At 37.3% G+C, this 20,244-nt stretch overlaps 1 protein-coding gene and 1 pseudogene across 1 annotated transcript; one reads left to right on the top strand and one right to left on the bottom strand.

Annotated features, from left to right (window-relative positions):
* Window positions 1–1,154: 1,154 nt before the first annotated feature.
* Window positions 1,155–19,836, bottom strand: LOC104243816 (syntaxin-132-like). The gene is made up of 13 exons (XM_009799077.2): window positions 19,697–19,836; window positions 16,128–16,247; window positions 15,906–15,962; window positions 13,118–13,166; window positions 6,534–6,622; window positions 6,344–6,417; window positions 5,624–5,666; window positions 5,483–5,543; window positions 5,369–5,394; window positions 5,198–5,275; window positions 2,933–3,013; window positions 2,173–2,238; window positions 1,155–1,855 (listed from the first exon to the last, which is right to left on the bottom strand). The coding sequence occupies exons 1-13, from the start codon at window positions 19,712–19,714 to the stop codon at window positions 1,682–1,684; spliced, it is 936 nt and encodes a 311-aa protein (XP_009797379.1). The 5' UTR covers window positions 19,715–19,836; the 3' UTR covers window positions 1,155–1,681.
* Window positions 10,333–11,362, top strand: LOC138876920 (uncharacterized mitochondrial protein AtMg00810-like; annotated as a pseudogene).
* Window positions 19,837–20,244: the final 408 nt, after the last annotated feature.

Below are 20,244 nucleotides of genomic sequence, written 5' to 3'. Positions count from 1 at the left end.
GGGCATGGGGTTGACTTTTTGTTAACTTTGGGGATTGGGCAAAGATTGGACGTTATTGATTGGAATTCATTCTTATAGCATTGTTTGATGTTATTGAGTTATTTTGGCTAGATTTGAGTCGGGCGGAGGTATTTTTTTAGAGGAAAGGTTATATTAGAGGATTGATTTGTGCTTATTAGGGTAAGTATCTTGCATAACCTTGTGTGAACGAAAACTCCTTAGGATTTGGTCTTATTTGTCTTTTTGTGTTAAGTGAAAAGTAATGTGTACGTGATGTGGTTTATGACTGGATTGACCTAAGGCTATTAATATGCCTTAATTTGATTATATGCTTTATATAAACATGCTTAATCACTTTGTGACTACACGAACTTGATTTCTACAATTGATTTAGCCGTACTCATGCTTTACATGTTCAACACACATCCACATTTTTTTATTATTGTCATGTCCTTGTGCATCTTGTTGACAAAATTATGGGCTCATATCTTTGATGGAAATTTGGCATATTGCTTTGTGTTGATTATGACACATAGGGACATATTGAGCGGATTGATTGGGTGTTGGCACGAGGTCTTTGTCGTGTGATTGTGATTATTGTTATGCACATTTGGCGAATCAAGGGTGGCATTCTCGAGTTTGCACAGGTGGCGATCTTGATCATGCGCATGTGGCAAAATAAGGATGATATTTCTTGATCATGCGCATGTGGCAAAATAAGGATGTCATTCTTGATGATGTTTAAGTGATGGTTTGAGGGTGATTTTCTTGATGATATCCATGTGACGTGATATTTTTATTTAACAAGTTGCTACTCCATGGTTAATTTGCAGGATATATGCAAGAATGTAAGAAATCACCAAGAAGCCTAGCAGCCATTTCAAAAAGAAATTAAATTAAATATGAGGCAAATTGAAGAAGAAACAAAATTTAGCGGGGCGGGTGGACGGGTATAAATTCAGGGAAGGGCAGGTTGAAAATTTGTGGGAAGGCAGAATCTTGCACCGCCCACACCACTTGCCATCCCTACAATACTAACCATAATTAAAAGTAGTAAGGATAGAACCACAATAAGTTCGTCAGCAAGGCTTATTCATGTGACACTGAGCACCGGGATGAGGGGTTGTTTGTAAATGGTGGCAGTACCAACTCAATTAGCCATAATGACTTCTTTTAGTCGATCGAATAGAACAAACGTATTGTAACATATTTTATATGACATCACAGACAAGCAAAGTACACAGAACAAATTTTATATGAAAGACAACAGAGATGAGAATCTTGATCCTCAGCACATTTCCACAGCTTGCTGGAGTTTGCACTGTGTGACCATCACAACCAAGCAACACACAATCACTTGCAACGACACCACCTGCAAATGGTAAAACTTTCTCTACCACCATGCAACTTATCTTGGCTATGGTGAGATGAGTTTGTGTAGTATGGATTGACGTTACACTAACCACTTCCTAGTCCCGCTAACCCAAAAACAGAAACAGATCTGTAAAGAATTAATAACACATTTCCAGTGACTGTTTCTAACTCAAATTTTGAGGTACAGACAGTTTCAGGTTCAGCATGCACAAAACCGAGAAAAGGCTGTAATTGACCAAGTGTGTGCAGAGATAGAACTCATTAACTTGCAGTTGTATTTTGCACATTGCTTGTGTGGGAGAAAGAGTCAAGCCCCCTTGTTGCTATTCCATGGCTTGAGCACGCCAACAACGATGACTGCAACGATTATCAGAAGGATGATGATGGCGATGCACATCCATTTTCTTGAGTTCCTTTGTAGTGACTTTGCCTTTTGTAGAGCAGTATTCCCTGATTGCACATGGTCTACTGCAGCTGAAACCTGAAATTTGGATTCTCAAGCAATGAGGAAAGAAAACATAAACATAGGGTAGGATTCATACAAGAATAATGCATTTTAATTGGATTGTCAAGCAATGAGGAAAAAAAAATAAAAAGACAGAAGATTTAAGATATGCAAAAGAAGAAAGAGTAGGTACCAGGGTGAGGGTCATACTAGGTAATGAATTTCAATTGGAATGTCAAGCAATGAGGAAATGAAACAAAAAGATAGAGAAAATATAAAATGCAAGAGAAAAAAGAAAAAAGAAAAAAAGGATCTGTATCAGAGTAGTCATACAAGATAATGAATTTCAGTACCTGTGATTCTATATTGTCAAGCATGTCCCCTTGAGCATCAACCAACACTGCCATATCCAAGAATATCTGCATTAAAGAAAACAATGAATTTCAAACCGGATATCACTGCCTGTTTTTCCTCTTTTCTATCAGGCCATAATGGCATCATCACTTCCAACAATGCCTGTCACCTTCCAGATAACTATGGAACTGCTTCACTTCAATGATTTTATATCATTGGGAGTGAATAAACAATGACGTTATACTGAACACAGATGATATCGGAAACATATGGTAGGAGGGACCATGTTAAGCACTCTGAACTCATGTTTAGTCCACAGTTAGATGATATAAAATTAAATATGTTGAATTTTGTGACCATCTCTTCTAAAAGCTTAAGCTGTTAGAGAGGGTACATTTTTATTTAATTAATTATATTCTTAGCATGTGCCCTTTACGTGAAGGCTTGATTCTTTTTAAAGTTAAGCAATGTGGTCCTTTCAATAATGCGTTGCGCTGAGACTTGAAACCAGGACCTCAGTTTTCTCTAATACACGTTGAATTGTGTAACCATCTCATCCAAAAACTTAAGCTGTTAGAGAAGGTATACCATTTATTACTTAATTATATTTTCAACAGAATTGAACAAAAATAATTCTAATTTTTCATCTACTTTCCTGTGTTCCTTGTCCCTTCTCTTTCCCCCCTTTCTTGACAATGAGGGATTTTCGAGCAAATTTTGCTGTTATTCTGTCCCTCGTCATAGGGACACTTGTCATACCTGTTGCAACTCAAGAAGCTTCCTCTCTAGCTCTCTGACTGCATCATGACGCTCTTGAATTTCTGCTAGGGTATCCATTATCTGCAAAACAGTAACATTGACAAGTGGCACATTAGCGTCGTAGTTGGTGAAACTAAACTGCTAGATAACAGAGCAAGAGGGATAAAGGCTACAGTTTGCATAACTTCATTCCAATGAAATAATGAAGAGGGAAAAATAAAAATTTGTCCAGCAAGGAAGAGCAACTGCTTATCGTTACAATTGATTATATATGAAGACCGGTGGCCAAAATATGACATATTACCAAAATAATGCTATGTTTTGAAGCCTCACCGATGACCAACCAAATAACTCCCTCCCACTGCTATCTGATGTTTACTTCTGCATGCAGTTGTAACTAATTGCCTACCTCTCTAACCCCTACATCTTTTGACCCAGCAACAGTTTTACATATATGTAGCAGAAAATGTGGTTCGATTACGATGTATTACTTTACTGTTTTTGATCAGTAATCTGCTGCTATACTACTTCAAGCACATGACACTGGTCTGGCAATAGCAGCCTGAGGGTTAAAGAGACCTTAGTCAATTAGGCAAATTATCCTGCTTAGAAATTTTGTGAAAGGGTTGACAGTATAAGATGCTACAGCAGTGTGGAAATCACTCCTTGTTTCTTATTCTACCCAAGTCAAATCATCCCTCCTATTTTTAAGGTTTTTGAATGAGTCTATTCCTTTATGATGGTTCCAACAAGTGAGAAAGAAAAAAATAATTTTCTTTTCTTTTGTTTTCACAGGGAGAGTACAGCATAGCATCCGAGAGAAAGGAAAATATAAATGGAATTGAAACAACAATAACAATAAACTTAGTGTAATCCCACAAGTGGGGTCTGGGGAGGGTAGTGTGTACCTTGCGAAGGTAAAGAGGTTTCTGATAGACCCTTGGATCAAGGACAGAAGAAAATAAGCAGTAACAACAAATAGTAACAACATTAAGATAAGATGATAAGATGATCGAAGCGAAAGAAACAGAAATCTAAGAATAAGAAAATATGAAAATACTACTAATACTACTGGTATGGGACATAGAAATGTTTGACTACCTACTAATCTTCTACTCTAATTCTCGACCTCCATGTCCTCCTATCAAGGGTCATGTCCTTGGTATGCTGCAGTAGCGTCATGTCCTTCTTAATCACCTCCCCCAATACTTTTTTGGCCTACCTCTACCTCTACCTCTCCTCAAGCCCACCATAGTTATCCTCTCATACCTGCTCATTGGGGCATATGTGTGCCTCCTCACATGCCCGTACCATCTCAAGCTAGCTTCCCGCATCTTGTCCACCACAGAGGCCACTCCCACCTTAATCTATTATCTCCTAGGATGCCCACATGTCCATCTCAGCATCCTCATTTCTGCTACTCGCATCTTCTGGACATGGGAGTTCTTTACTGGCCAACACTCCACCCCATACAACATAGTCGGTCTAACCACCACTCTGTAGAACTTACCTTTAAATCTTGATGGCACATTCTCGTCACACAAAACACCAAATGCGAACCTCCATTTCATCCACCCCGCACCAATATGATGTGTGACATCATCGTCAATCTCCTCATTACCTTGGATTACCGACCCCGGGTGCTTAAAACTTCCTCTCATAGGGATGACTTGCGTAACAAGGGGTGTGAGAGTTATATGTACGGATACAGATACGAAGGTAAGAAATTATTTTATTTGAATTATTTGATGGTAAGAAAATATTACGGCTGCTTAACAGAGGGGCAAGAGGCTTCCCCTGGGAAGTTATTGATTCCATTACCGAACCAAAAAAAAATTATTCCCCAATCCTATCTTACCAATCAGCTCAATCTTTTTTCCTTCTTGCTAAAACTGTGAAACTATTCCTGTATCAATAAACTGCTGACATGGTAAGAATTGGTGGGAGGGGAGAGAGAAAGCATCAGGGCCCTCAAGGATGTTACTCATGAAAACCTACTTAAATATCCGATTATATGTAAATGAACAGAACTCAAACAGCAGTAGATGGTATAGGGAGGTCCTAATTGACCATAACCCAGGAAATTCAAACAGAAACCTAGAGTGGTCAACTTTACAAGCATAACCATCATATGCCCCAATCCATTTAGAAAACGCTAGTTAAAGCATGATATCTTGAACCTTCGTCATATGTGAATTAACACTAGGACACCACTGTGAAGCTACTGACGAAGAGGATAGTATAAACAGCTGAGCAGGTTCATACCTGTCCTCGCCCTTGTTCTCGAATAGCTTTCTGGAATATCTGCTCACTGTCCCCAGTCTCTATCAACCGATCAATTGTCTGCGTGAAGTGGAAAATAAAGGGGGAAAATTAGATGTGCACAAAAAGCATTACTAGCATTTTCAAGAATTCAAAAGTACTACATAGCTTCACCTCTTCATCAGCTCGATTGCCCGTCACTGTCATACACACCAAAAGCAAATAGTTACAATTATGAAAATCCTTACGTAACTGATACAGAAATTCAAATCTAGGAGTTCTTAACACCTGTGTATACACGCCTTTCAACAACCTCACGATATTCTTGGTGGATGTTCTCTCGTAATGTCTGTAAGCATATTTTATCAGCAAAATTGAAAAGCAAGCAAACCCCAGAAGAGAGAGCCATTTCTAATGCAGCTGACATACCTGAAACTCGGACATTTTATCTTTGAACTTTTTTTTCAATGAACTGCAATCAAAGATAACAGGCCGAGTTCACTCATTGACCATATGTGTAATAGGCGAATAACTGAGAATCTGAATTGTTGGAACAGAAGGGAAGCATGATAAAAGGCATAATTACTCTGCTTCATTTTTTCTGACACATTAAGCACTATGACAAACTGTAAGATACTGATTTCTGTGTTTTAAGAACTCACATTTGCTTCTTCTCAAAAAAAAAAAAGAACTCACATTTGCTTCTTTACGAGCATATAAATTGGTCATTACTTTTGTAGTTTGAGTCAAAAGGTGATGTTCGTGTAAGTCAGATATGCACTCTTGACAAGGCAAAAGCCAACCTGCGAATATGTTGCTAAGAAGAAGCAAAGAAAGAACATTTGATTGTGTATTGGTAATAGAGCAATTAGACTTTTAAGTAGTATGCGATAACTGTACTTCAAAGAGAAAAAGAGCATAGCATGCAGTTTTACCGACAAATGCATGGCAACAATCTAATTCTATCCTCAAACTTATCCACTGTCTGACCCAATACATAGTTTTATGCCAGCAGACATTATTTCATCCATTTAAATAAGTTATTCAGAGATACCCACCCAAGAATGTCAAAATAACACCAAGGTGTGACCATATCAGAAAAGAAACAACTATTGAGTAGACAAAGGATATGTAAGGACTCAAAATTACACTGTTGTTGCCGTTCTTGATCTGTCAACAGCTGATCCTTTACCACATCCTGGTTTGCTTCTATTTGCCAGATTCTACAATGTAAGAAAATAGATCATAGCCATAAGAAAACACAAAAGTATTAGAACCGAGAGATGAAAGAATTTTTTTTTTGGGATAAGGCGAGACGAAAGCATCTAATCTTACTCACTTCTTTGTCAAGTTCCTCAATCTTTAATTTGATGAATCGAGCTACTTTGCTAACTTCATCAACATCTTTTTCCATTCGCTGCTTAATTGCTGCATATACAATCTCATCACTTAGGAATGCCTACTTAAAAATAATTATAAACACGTTTTGAACATGAGTAAGAGAAGACATATACAATCCCATCACTTAGGAATGCCTACTTAAAAATAATTATTTACATGTTTTATACATGAGTAAGAGAAGCAAACAAAGACGATTTTTCCAAACAAATAGAAAAAGTAGACGTAAGAAAAAAGTGCTTTTAAGCTGGTTTGACCAACTTTTAAGCCAATCCAAACACCCCCTCAGTGCAACTTATTCCTCCTCCAGTTGTTGCTCCTTATTTGTTATAACTTAAAAGATCTTTCAACACAAAATAGAACCTATATCTTTCAATAATTAGGACAAAGCACTACTCTCGTTGATCGCTTGTGTAAATAGATTAGACTTGACATGTCATATATAAAAGTGTATATAATTGTTCCCCCATCGAAAAATGTAATAAAAGTGCATTGTGGAGCGTGAACATACGAAACGTAAGACATCTACCTTCAGGCAATCTCTCGATTCTTTCTCCAGTATCTCTTATTCCTCACAAGGTATCAGAGCTAAGTGATAAATTAATCATTGTGCATTAATTAGTGACCTCTAAGAGAAAAAATAGTGTCACTGTGTAATTGTTGACAGCCATGAAAGTTATCCCAGGTGTCTTTGTCTTTGTGCATATTAAGCATAACACTATCACAAAAATTGGGCCCTTCTTACAAGCACAATATGAGAAGCCACACAGCAACTAGAGATAAGTGTGGCATCACGTTGTCTTAATTCCCAAGTTCCGGCAACGAGGTTCTTTCCAGTTTTCTAGCTTATTAGTGGTCGAATAATGCCTCCAATTTCACCCCATACAAGATTTGGCAGACTCTAGGACCAGAACCATAGCCCCAAATAGGAAGTTTAGTTCTTCTATGAAAAATGCTATGCTTTGTCAATAACTTAACCCCTAGGAAAAATAATTCAACCCATTAGTTCTCCTGTCCACAAGAACCATACTATCTGTCAGTGTTGTGCAAAAACCAAACACCAGGAAGTAGATCAGAGCTCGGCGACCAAGCCTCAAAAAATTCTCCGGCGGAAACGGACCCACGCACTCTCAAGCGCCGCCGGAAGAATTTTTTCGGCGAAGTTCCGACGTCCACGAGTTAGCGCGTGAGGCTATTTTCGGCCAAATTTTGGGAAAATTTCTTCAGAACAGTCTCTTCTCCTCGCAAATTCGAGCCTACCCATCCAATTAAAATCAAATTCCGACCACTTTTATATTTTTCCGGCTTGAAGAGTGAGTTTTCCGGTGAGAATAGTAATTCCCAGAAAATTTCTGCTTTTTCCGGCGCAATATTATAATGGCATTTGTATTAGAAGCCTTTAACTCACAATCCGTTGGATCCAATGCATTGCATCCAATCCAGATGGTTTTTTTATCGGATTATATTAAGTTCCTTCAGTACAAAGTATGTAAACAGACATTTTCAGGGATAGCTTCCGTTGTTCAAACAGATAGTTGCTTGACTTGTGTCTCTCAATCTTCAACCTCTGAGTCTTGAGTCATTGATTCAGGTGCATCTCATCATATTTCTGGTAACAAATCTCTTTTCACTACTATTTCATGTTCTCAATCTCTCCCAACAGTCACAATGGCCAACGAGTCTCAAATCATGGCAACTGGAATAGGTCAAGCAAGCCCACTTCCTTCCTTACCTTTAGATTCAGTTCTTTATGTTCCCCGTAGTCTTTTTAATCTCATAGTCATTAGTCGCTTAGCCAAATCACTTAAATGTTCTGTTTTATTTCTTGATGACTTTGTTTTTATACAAAAACGTAGTACAGGGCGAATCATTGGTACCGGGCGTGAATCATATGGACTTTATTACATTATCCTTATAAAATCACATGGACTCACATCTTGTCTTCCTTCAACTTGTCCTGTTACCGATTCACCAGATTTATTACATAAACGGTTGGTTGGGACATCCCAGTTTGTCAAAACATCAAAAAATGGTACCTGGTTTATCTCACTTGTCCACTAGAGCGTGAATCATGTCAGCTCGGTAAGCATACCCGCTCCCATTTCCTTCGGCGTCTTGATAATCGAGCAGAGTCACATTTTACTTTAGTCCATTCAGATGTTTGGGGTCCTAATCGGGTCAGTTCTACTTTAGAATTCTGCTACTTTGTCAGTTTCATTGATGATTATTCCAGGTGCACTTGTATATTTTTGATGAAAAATCGATCTGAGTTGTTTTCTATTTTCCAGACCTTCCACGCTGAAATTCAAAATCAATTTGAGGTATATATCTGCACATTTCGTAGTGATAATGCCCTAGAGTATTTGTCTTCCCCATTTCAGCAGTTTATGAACTCTCATAGGATTATTCATCAAACATCTTGTCCGTACACATCTCAATAAAATGGGGAAGCTGAAAGAAAGAATAGACATCTTATTGAAATTGCTCGTACCCTACTCATACAATCTCATATTCTATTGCATTTTTGGGGGATGCAGTTCTTACATCTTGCTATCTTATTAATCGTATGTCATCTTCAGCTATCCAAAATTAAGTTTCATTCTCTATCATGTTTCCCCACTTACCTTTGTTCTCTTTTCCACCCAGTGTCTTTGGAAGCACGTGTTTTGTTCATAACCTTACTCCAGAAAAAGATAAGTTAGCTCTTCGTGCTCTTAAGTGCGTATTCCTGGGTTACTCGAGAACGCAAAAGGGGTATCGATGCTATTCTCCTAACCTCAACCGGTATCTTATGTCCACTGATGTTACCTTCTTTGAAACCCAATCATACTTCACAGGCCCAGGTAATCACTTAGATATTTCTGAGGTGCTACCAGTTTCATCTTTTGGAGATTCAGTCACTATCTCCCATTCATCTTCCTCTACAACTCCAGCTCCACCACCTATAGCTCCAGTTCTACCACTTATATACCTAGTCCAGTTTAACCATCTGCAACTCCACCACTCTTGACTTATCATCACCGTCCACGTTCAACATCAGGCCCAAGTGATTCACGTCCTGCATCAGATTCTGCACCTACTGCGGACTTGTCTCTTCTCAGTCAACCAATTGCACTCCGCAAAGGTGTACGATCCACTCTTAATCCTAATCTTCATTATGTCATTTTAAGTTATTATCGTCTGTCATCACCTCATTATGCTTTTATATCATCTTTGTCCACTGTTTCTATCCCTAAGTCTACAGGTGAGACACTATTTCATCCAAGATGGAGACAAACTACGATTGACGAGATGTCTGCTGTACATGCAAGTGGCACTTGGGAGCTTGTTCCCCTTCCTTCAGGTAAGTCTGTTGTTGGTTGTCGTTGGGTTTATGCAGTCAAAGTCGGCCCGGATGGCCAGGTTGATCAGCTTAAGGCTCGTCTTGTTGAAAAAGGATACACTCAGATTTTTGGGCTTGATTATAGTGACACTTACTCTCCTGTGGCTAAAGTAGCATATGTTTGTCTCTTTTTGTCCATAGTTGTTGTACGTCATTGGCCTCTTTATCAGTTAGACATTAAGAATGTTTTTCTCCACGGTGATCTTGAGGAAGAAGTTTATATGGAGCAACCACCTGGCTTTGTTGCTCAGGGGGGTCTAGTGGTCTTGTATGCCGATTGCGCAGGTCACTATATGGTTTGAAACAGTCCCCTCGAGCTTGGTTTGGTAAGTTAAGCACTATTATTCGGGATTTCGGCATGACTCGTAGTGAAGCTAATCACTTTGTGTTTTATCGGCATTCTGCTCTTAATCTGTGTATTTATCTGGTGGTTTATGTTGATGATATTGTTATTACTGGCAATGATCAGTGTGGTATTACTAATCTGAAGCAGCATCTCTTTCAGCACTTCCAGACTAAGGATCTGGGCAGATTGAAGTATTTTCTAGTTATTGAGGTCGCTCAATCTAGCTCAGGTATTGTTATTTCACAGCGGAAGTATGCCTTAGACATTCTTGAGGAGACTGGAATGATGGGCTGCAGACCTGTTGACACTCCTATGGATCCGAATGCTAAGCTTCTGCCTGGACAGGGGGAGCCTCTTAGAGATCTACGAGATATAGGAGGTTGGTTGGCAAATTGAATTACCTCACATCGACTAGGCCTGACATTTCTTTTCCGGTGAGTGTTGTAAGTCAGTTTATGGATTCTCCCTGTGATAGTCACTGGGATGTAGTTGTTCGCATTCTTCAGTATATAAAGCCAGTTCTAGGCAAAAGATTACTATTCAAGAATCGAGGCCACGAGCAGATTGTTGGATACACAAATGTTGATTGGGCAGGATCACCTTCCGATAGGCGTTCTACATCTGGATATTGTGTTCTAGTAGGAGGTAATTTGGTCTCTTGGAAGAGCAAGAAACAGAATGTAGTTGCTCGATCTAGCGCCGAAGCAGAATATCGGGCCATGGCTATGGCAACGTGTGAGCTAGTTTGGGTCAAGCAGTTGCTCAAGGAGTTGAAGTTCGGAGAATCAGCAAGATGGAATTGGTGTGTGATAATCAAGTTGCTCTTCATATTGCACCAAATCTGGTGTTCCATGAGAGGACTAAACACATTGAGATCGACTGTCACTTTGTCAGAGAAAAGATACTCTCAAGAGATATTGTTATAAAGTTTGTGAAGTCGAATGATCAACTAGTAGATATTTTCACTAAATCTCCTACTGGTTCTCGTATTAGTAACATCTGTAACAAGCTCGGTACATATGATTTATATGCACCAGCTTGAGGGGGAGCGTCAATTAGTTAATCATGTATAGGGTCCCACATCAGGAAGTACATACCTAGTATTATGTTATCACTATATAGAAATAGGGCATTGTACAACACTTTAGATAATCAATAAGATTTTTCTCCCGTGCATTCACACAGCCCTAAAGGTGGGGCCCTGTGTAAGGGCGGATGGGAATGTCGGTCTTAGACTTTATCTTAGTTATTTAAATAAAGTAGGGGTTAGGTCTTTGTCCCTCAATTCAGTGATTCAAGGGTTTTAGATAGCATTGAAGAGATTGCTCAGGATGAGTGTTTGGGTAACAAAGCCGAGGAGGGTGTAGTCAAGGAGAGAACTCCCGAGGAGAGTGATCTGCTCATAGAAGTGAGGATCTGAAAGAAAGGGTCAACTATGATAGTGACTGAGGGGGGCTTAAACTGTGATAAACAAATAACTTCAAACAAGAAGCAGGGCATCCAAAAGAGGTGAACCTGAGAAGAGCAGTAATAGTAAGCGTTCAAATACGGGTGCTATGACCAACAAGGTGGAACATTATTTGCGGTTTTACCTATTTCTTGGGGATAATATTATCTCTCTTAAATGTTCTACCACAACTCCAAGACTCTTGACTTATCATCGTCGACAATGCCTACATCAGGCCTAAAAGATTCATGCCTAGAACTAGATCCTTCCTCCTACAAAGGACCTTTCTCCTTCCTATAGTCCTTTAGCACATTTTTAAAATGTTACTCTTTCTAATCATAATTCTCATTCTATTTACACCTTTTTAAGTTATCATCATTGTCATCATCCCAATATGTTTTTATCTCATCTTTGTCATATGTCATTCATTTCTAAGTCTATAGGCAAAACTTTTGCACGTGATGTTTGTCATTGGTCTATGTCCAACTAATAGAAGCTTGTTTATTAAACATCTTATATTTTATAATTCTTTAGAAAAATAAAAAATATCCATTCGTCACTAACGGGTGTGGTGGAATGGTAAAGGTTCCTCCACCCTTAATCTTAGGTTCGAGCCTGAGAACGGAGTCTTGGTAGGGGGCACCAAGACCCCCCATAGTAGGCTTTCTACTGTGCGGCCGGATTAGTCGGCCAACGGATTCTGGACACCGGATGGTTTAACCAAAAGAAAAGAAAAGTATTCATATTCCTACAAATAAAAAAGCACACTCAGAACATAGCTTTCTGCAAAAACTGACTAGTTGATTTAAGTTTGATCATTCTCCCATCTATAAAGTGATTAAACACTTGGGGACGTATGTAAACTGAGAATCAGCTGTTGGAATATAATTGAGTAGGGAAACCCAAAAAAATGTTAACAGAAGCCTCTGCATTTTTTATTTTATTCATATTTATTATCTACTTTTCCTAACTGAAAAACAAAAGGAAGTAGGTCCATATTTGGTATATGTTATCGTATTCATTTATACAAGTTGAACCTTTCTCAAAAAAAAAAAAAATCTTCTCAACAAGTTGAACTATTCCTACATAATAGAAAAACTTTTACTGCCAGGTTTAGATGAAGATAAAATAATCATATGTTTTTATCGGTGGACCTTGATGCAGCCTTTATAAACTAAACCACCTTTAACACTTCAACTATTAATTCAGGTATCATATGATAGGTTTCTTACTCCACTCTTAGTTGAACTAGCTTATAGGGCACCTACGATGAGTGAATAACACATCAGTCATGCAAATCAAATTCTTCCAGCACATGCCACACAGTATAAGCACAAGAAAATAGATTACCTTTCATAGCAGCAGCTTTTGTGACAGCCTTTGATTCCTCATGAGCATCCTGTGAAGAGCATTGGAAAAGATCTTGAGGTTCTTTATTCTTAACAATTAAATATTTAAGGAAACAATTAAGATCATATATGGATCTTCTGAGCTCCTTTGGTCCCTATGTCTTTGTTTTTGTCCTTTTGGTAACTACCTTATGTTCCTATATCTTACATCAACTAACCTACAAGTCGACGTACACTTCTTGGAATTACCTTTTCAACCCCCTTAAGTGGGTTTTAGTACAAGCAAAGAGAATGAATTTTGTGAATTACTAACATAGAAGAGCTCCTCATTATGTGGAAAAGGGAATCACATTATATGCACTTGAAGCAAGGTGTCCCCCCCCCCCAAAAAAAAACAAAGCTAAAATCAGATCAACCTTATTTCTTACACACGATGCTGCTGATAAACCAACTCAAATACTTTTAACTGGGAAAGTGAAGTTGTAGTAACGAAGCCCGGTGCCTTTTAAATTGTTGATTTGGATTGAGTATTATGTAATTACTGCAATTCAACGATAGAGGGGTTCGAACATATCCTATAATTGGTGGGTTTAGGAAAGAGTGTCCTACTGTCAATGGGAGCTATATATGTAGAGACAGAAGGGCTTATTGTATTGTATACATAAATAAGGGTTTTGCTAACATACTACATAGTTGTAGTATGTTAGCAATGTATACATATTTGAGTTACCCAAAATACCCTTACTATTTATTGACATCACATTAAATTTAGGGACTTTTTTGTCTTTCACCAAAATCCCCTTTTTTCTCTGCATTCCCACTCAGCCAATCCTCCATTTCCTCTCTAAAATTCCTATTGCTGTCTTGAAGAAAAAATCACATGGTAACCAAAAAAGTTGGAGGCAAATTAAGATGAGATGAATCTGTTTGTACCGTAGATTAATTCTATAAATTTTCACAATAATCCGCTCCAATTTTCTCGAAGATATAGAAAGTTATATTTTCAGATTTTCCGGTATCTCCAACGCTGGATCCAAGGAGAACGCAGGGCAAAAGGGTAGAAAATAGCGTATGTAGTAAAATCGCTCTTGTCGTTCTCTCCTGCTGTTCCAAAGATTCAACCTTAAACCATTTCTTTTCAATATTATTGGTGGCTTTGCACAAAAATCTCCATCTCCGTTGAAGAAAACCCACTGATGTCGTTCGGAAAGACCAAAATGATAACAATTTGGGTATTTGTTATTATTTACTAAGAATGAAAATAGAGAGGGCTTTACGGAATACGTTGTGGAATGATGAGAATTAGGCTACAGTGGCAGTTGTACTAGGACAAAAGCTTTTGATTACTCAATGCTCAATTCAATTTCAAGCAAATACTCTTCAATTGCAATTGAAAGTCTGAAGAAAGAGAGGGGAACTAAACAGTTCTCTATCGGCAAAAGAAGAAGGGAAATTAGGGGAAATTTTGACGAAAAGACAAAAAGGTCCATACATGTAATGAGATAGCAAGAAATAGTAAGGATATTTTGGGTAACTCAAATATGTATACATGGCTAACCTACTACAACTATATATAGAACTATATATATATATATATACATACATACATATAGAGAGAGAAGGGTTTATTGTATTATACATAAATAAGGGTTAAGAGACATTGTTCTATTGATACCCTGCAAATTTTTATGGTGCTCTTTCTTTCTATTTTTGGACTGACTATGAAAATGCTAGAGTTGTATTCGGTTGTGATACAATTCTTACAATATACAATCTCTTCAAGAATCTTCTCTAAATCTCTTCTACCACCTCATTAGCGAAAGTTCCATCTACTCCAACTCCTCCAATGGTCTCTTCACCTTAATCCCTAAGTGCTTGTCCAAAGGGGGCACAGACATATTGCAACGAGTAGGACATACTCGAGATTGTGTTATTTTCTCTATGGCATACCACAATCATCTAAGGCTAATGTTGCTCAACCACGAACTATAGCTAATGTAGCTCAATCTAGAAAATGTAGAGTGAGAGGTTAAGTAATCAAGGAATTTGAGGAGCTTCAAAACTCCCATGAGTCTTCAACTTAGTGCCTCTGATTATATCTCTTGCATTTCCAAACTATTTACTCATAATCTCATATTGCTTGTTCTGTGTCACCGCCTTCAACATACTTGGAGACAGAACTGAACTCACTACTATAGCATTGCCAACCTTATTCCTTCTGTGCCATAATCTTATGTTTGTATTTGCCCTAACGGCTTTTCAATTTGGTTTCAATATGTCAACTAACTCGAACACTATATTATTCAGTGACATTCTTCTAATTTTTTCATGCTGCAGGATTGAGTTACTAGTGATTGGTACCTGCCACGGGAGTGAAACACATGGACTTTACCACCTTCTTCCCATACTATTGTGCCCTGTCCTTCTGTTTCTAATTCTCAATCACTCCTATATAGTTGATATGGACACCCCAACCTCTCAAAGTTGTGTCAATTACACCAAAATTAATTGCTCAGTAAAACTGTATGGTTTGTCGCTTTCGGGATTCCCTCTATCATCTAAAGCAGTTCCACAAGCTTAGTTCAATCAAAATCAAAATTAGTACAGTTGTCCAACAATTTGGTTTAATCCTTGCATCCTCATTACCTATGCATGAATCAGATAAAATAAAGAAAACTTAAATGCAACCTTCAAAAATTACATGCCAATCATCGCATGCTACGATTGCAATAAAACTGATTTAGATTTACAAAAGGATGGCACATAGTAGAATCGAAGGGCATTTATACCTGAAGCTTCTTGAGGAGCTTTTCCAACTTCTCATACTGCTTCTCAATTTGGTGAACCTAGCAACATCAAAAAAGAGGCAAGAAAAGGAGGAAGCACGAAATTTTCAGGAGATCAACTTCAACACGTGGGAGGGGAAGTAATTGAGGAAAGGAAGAGGAGAAAACATAATTATCACACTGTTAATTTTCCGAGATAACATCTAACAAGATTTTGCAGCAAACCTGCTTAAAGAAATCATCAAGACCTAGCTCCCCAGAGTCCATTGGTCTTTGTATTCCCATTTCAATATCTCCATGTCTATCATTTTGATTCCTAGGGGCCTCATAGGTATCAAAACCATCCTACAAGACAAATCAAACAGTTACATAACGAAAAACAACTTTTTTTTTCTTTACAAGCACAAATCAGAAGAATGTAGAACTTTATAAGGAATACTTAAAATGACATTCTTCTGGGATTTGATCAATACCAGCAATATTTTAAAGGAAAAAAATTACTTTTCTGTGACAAGCAAAACCAGTTCCAAACCTGAGTAAAGTACTTGGGTCACTATAGGTTGATAACCGACGTGAATATAGTTTAACTATGATAAATCCTCTGAATTTTGAGCCTACATAGAATGGAATATATATAGATGATTCATATAGTCATCTAAACTAATTATGGGATTAAGGTGCAATTGATCGGTAAAAATACTAGTAATACCAAAGGGCAGAGAACTATTCTAAGGTCTCAAAGAAGTATAGTACAGCATACATCCAATATGGCCATGAAATAATTATTGAAGAAAGAGAAAGAAATAATCCCGGGATAAGTATTAATAAGTACTTAAACATGACAAGATAAAGGTTTTATTTCTACCACATATCTTATTAATTGGACAGACAAGCAAAGCATTTGTAAAATTCTATAGCAAAAGAGAATATTTGATACTAACAGTGAGAAGGAAAACAATTTACAGGTGTCCCACACAAGCTAGGAGAGTATATACCATTTATTAACTGAAACTATAACCATAGGTCACAAAACCAAGTAATTTCTGCATCAAGACTGAGATTCAAACTTTTTGCATAAGCAAAAATGGTCTGATCTGTGGGGTTGTTGAAACCTATAGCTGTTCATGCCAAAAGGATTCCCTAATGAGCTTTCGTCGAGGAACGTCTTTATCAGAATATTTTTGCTTCTCACTTTGGTCAATTCAGTAAAATGGTTATAACGATGATACATCAGCATTAGCAACGTTATGGTCAATACAAACTTTTTTTCTTTCGAAAGTAGTGTTTGGACTAGCTTGCACACCTCTTCTAATACTCCGGGTATCTGCTACCTCCCACCACCAAACATATAGGATAAATCCAACTACCAAGGGTTAACAAATGGAAGAAATCACCTAACATTTTTTGCCTCTGCTGGGATTTGAATCCTGATCTCTATTGCCCATTACAACTTCATTGAACGATAGGCCACCCCTTGGGTATTGGCCAGTACAAAGACGCATGCATATATATTTCATAAAACTTAAGAGGATATAAATGATTAAGCCTTATGTTTCCATAAGGAGAATATCAAGCTAAAGTATGAGCCTTGTCCCTCAATAAACATGTTTAAGTGAGACTTTGGATGTCTTTCCCGGCCAGTGAAGCCAAAAAGAAATCCTCTTTTTACTTTCTTTGTCATGTTGAAACAGCATTTTTTTAGGAGCCACACTAAGATTTGCAGTTCTTTGCGTACCCAATTCAAAAAGGCAAGTAATATAATAGAAAGGGAAGGGTAAAACAAGGAACTCGCCTTCCTAACCTACATTTAAAATTAGCTGAATCACAGTAGTTACAAGAGGACGACAATGCAGCTTCAAAAATTGCCGGATGCTAAATGTCATAGAACGCTTAGCACATTTACAAATCCATTATTGACAAATACATTATTTAACGGTCAAGTCCATGCTAAACATTTTTCTCCAAATCAAACCAAGCAGAAAAACAATAGCAAACCAACAAATTGCTGCATAACGTTTAGAAATCAACTTCATTCACAGTAGCTAATATAAATATAGTTTAATTTAACTATGAAGAACCCTCTGGTTTTGAGCCTTAGATAGAATGAAATATATAAGATGATTTGTATAGTCATCTCAACTAGTATGGGATTAAAGTGCAATTGATTGGTAAAAATACTAGTAATACCAAAAGGCACAAAACTACTCTAAGGTATAGAAGAAGAAGAATAGCACGACATACATCGAATATGGCCATGAAATCATTATTGAAGAAAGACAAAGGAATAATCCCAAGATAAGTATTTAATAAGTACTTAGACATGACAAGATAAAAGTTTTGATTCTACCACATATTTTATTAATTGGACAGACAAGCAAAGCATTAGCAAAAGAGAGTTTTTGATATTAACAGTGAGAAAGAAAAGAAATTTACAAGTGTCCCGCACAAGCTAGGAGAGTATATACCATTTATAAACTGAAACTTTAACCATAGGTCACATAACCAATTAATTTCTGCATCAAAACTGAGATTCAGACTTTTTTCATAAGCAAAATGGATCTGATGTGGGGTTGTTGAAACCTATAGCTCTTCATGCCAACAGGATTCTCCAAGGAGCTTTCATCCAGTAAAATGGTTATAATGATGATATATCAGCATTAGCTAAAGAAACATTTCTTACAACAGTAGTGTTGGGACTAGCTTGTACACCTCTTCCAATCTGGATCTCCGGGTATCCGCTACCTCCCACCACCAAAGATATAGGATAAGTCTAACTACCAAGGCTTAACAAATGGAAAATTCTGCTGGGATTTGAACCCTGATCGCTATCGTCCATTACAACTTCATTGAACGTTAGGCCACCCCTTGGGTGGTGGTCAGTAAAAGAGGCATGCATATATACTTCATAAAACTTAAGACGACATCAATGATTAAGACTTCTGTTTCCATAATATCAAGCTAAAATATGAGCCTTGTCCCTCAATAAACATGTTTAAATGAGACTTTGGATATCTTTCCCGCCCAGTGAAGCCAAAAGGAGTCTCCTTTTTACTTTCTTTGTTATATTGAATCTTGAAGCAGCATTTTGTTAGGAGACATACTAAAACTTGCATTCTTTGCTTAACCAATTCTACAAGGCAAGTAATGTAGTAGAAAAGGAAGGGGGAAACAAGGAATTTGTCTTCCATTTAAAATAGCTTAATCATAGTAGCCAAAAGAGGACGACAATGCAGCTTCAACAATTGCCACGATGCTAAATGTCATAGAATGCTTAGCACATTACAAATCCATTACAGACAAAATACATCATCCACCATCAAGTCCATACTAAACGCTTTTTCTCCAAATCAAATCAAGCAAGAAAAAAGAAACAAATCAAGAAAATTGTTGCTGCATAACTTTTAGAGATCAACTTCATTCACAGTAGCTAAGAAAGTCCAATATTTAACAATTGTCACAATCCCAGATGTCACTTTATGCAGCCTAATTCCCATCTTTGGCTTACCCATCAACTACAAGTGATCATATATTGCTTCCTACAAATAGAATTCCTTTATTAACAAACCATAAAGCTCACTAACAAAACGTTTTCTTCATATCAAATTAAGCAGAACAAAATAGCAACTTTGCTGACAAGACAGCAATATTTGACAAATTAAGCTTGTGAAAGATGGAAAGAAAGAAAAAACTCAAAAGGGTGAAGAAAGTAATGTCCTTTTTTCCTAACATTTTTATGTAATTTTCAGCAGCCAAAGAAATTAATAAATTGATGTAAAGGGGCAAAAGAAACTTACATTTAAAAGGTCGTTCATGGCGATGGAGACTGAGGAGAGATCTTTTCTTGACTCTCTCTCTTTCAGGTTTTGCGTCAGTGAGAATTTTAGAGAGAGAGAAATAACAGAGAGAATGTGCTTTGCTGTTGTCCTGTTCAAAACAGCTTATGTGACAAAGGAGATAGACAGAGACAGTGGGACGTACTTTTCCTTATTAGTTCAAAAAAAAAAATCTATTTATAAATAATTTAAATTTAATTTTTTATTTAAATACAATTTTTATAACCACACAAATACTCTTGTTTCACAAAACTTTTATACGGAGGATATTTGGCTAAGCTTATAAGCTGATCAAACTGGCTTATAAACACTTTTTGGCTTATCTACGCGTTTAAAATTAAAAGTACTTATAAGTTAAGTGTTTATAAGCCAAAAATAAGCCAAAAGACATAAGTTGGTGTCCCCTAAGTTATCAAATTTCAGCTTATAAGCACTTTAGGTTTGACCAAAATATTTACTATTCTATCCCTAAAATACTTTTTTTTAAAACAAAACTCTTTGTATACCCA

This window comes from Nicotiana sylvestris, chromosome 9, assembly GCF_000393655.2.
Source record: "Nicotiana sylvestris chromosome 9, ASM39365v2, whole genome shotgun sequence".
Lineage (NCBI taxonomy): Eukaryota > Viridiplantae > Streptophyta > Magnoliopsida > Solanales > Solanaceae > Nicotiana > Nicotiana sylvestris.
This window is presented reverse-complemented; position numbering and strand designations above follow the sequence as displayed.

Bases quoted from the DNA above. Each gene is read 5' to 3' on its own strand.
- LOC104243816 (XM_009799077.2), bottom strand. The intron at 5,395-5,482 runs GTGTTAAGAACT...TGTGTATGACAG, and splicing joins TGAAAGGCGTGTATACACAG to TGACGGGCAATCGAGCTGAT. The intron at 5,276-5,368 runs GTGAAGCTATGT...CACTTCACGCAG, and splicing joins GCAATCGAGCTGATGAAGAG to ACAATTGATCGGTTGATAGA.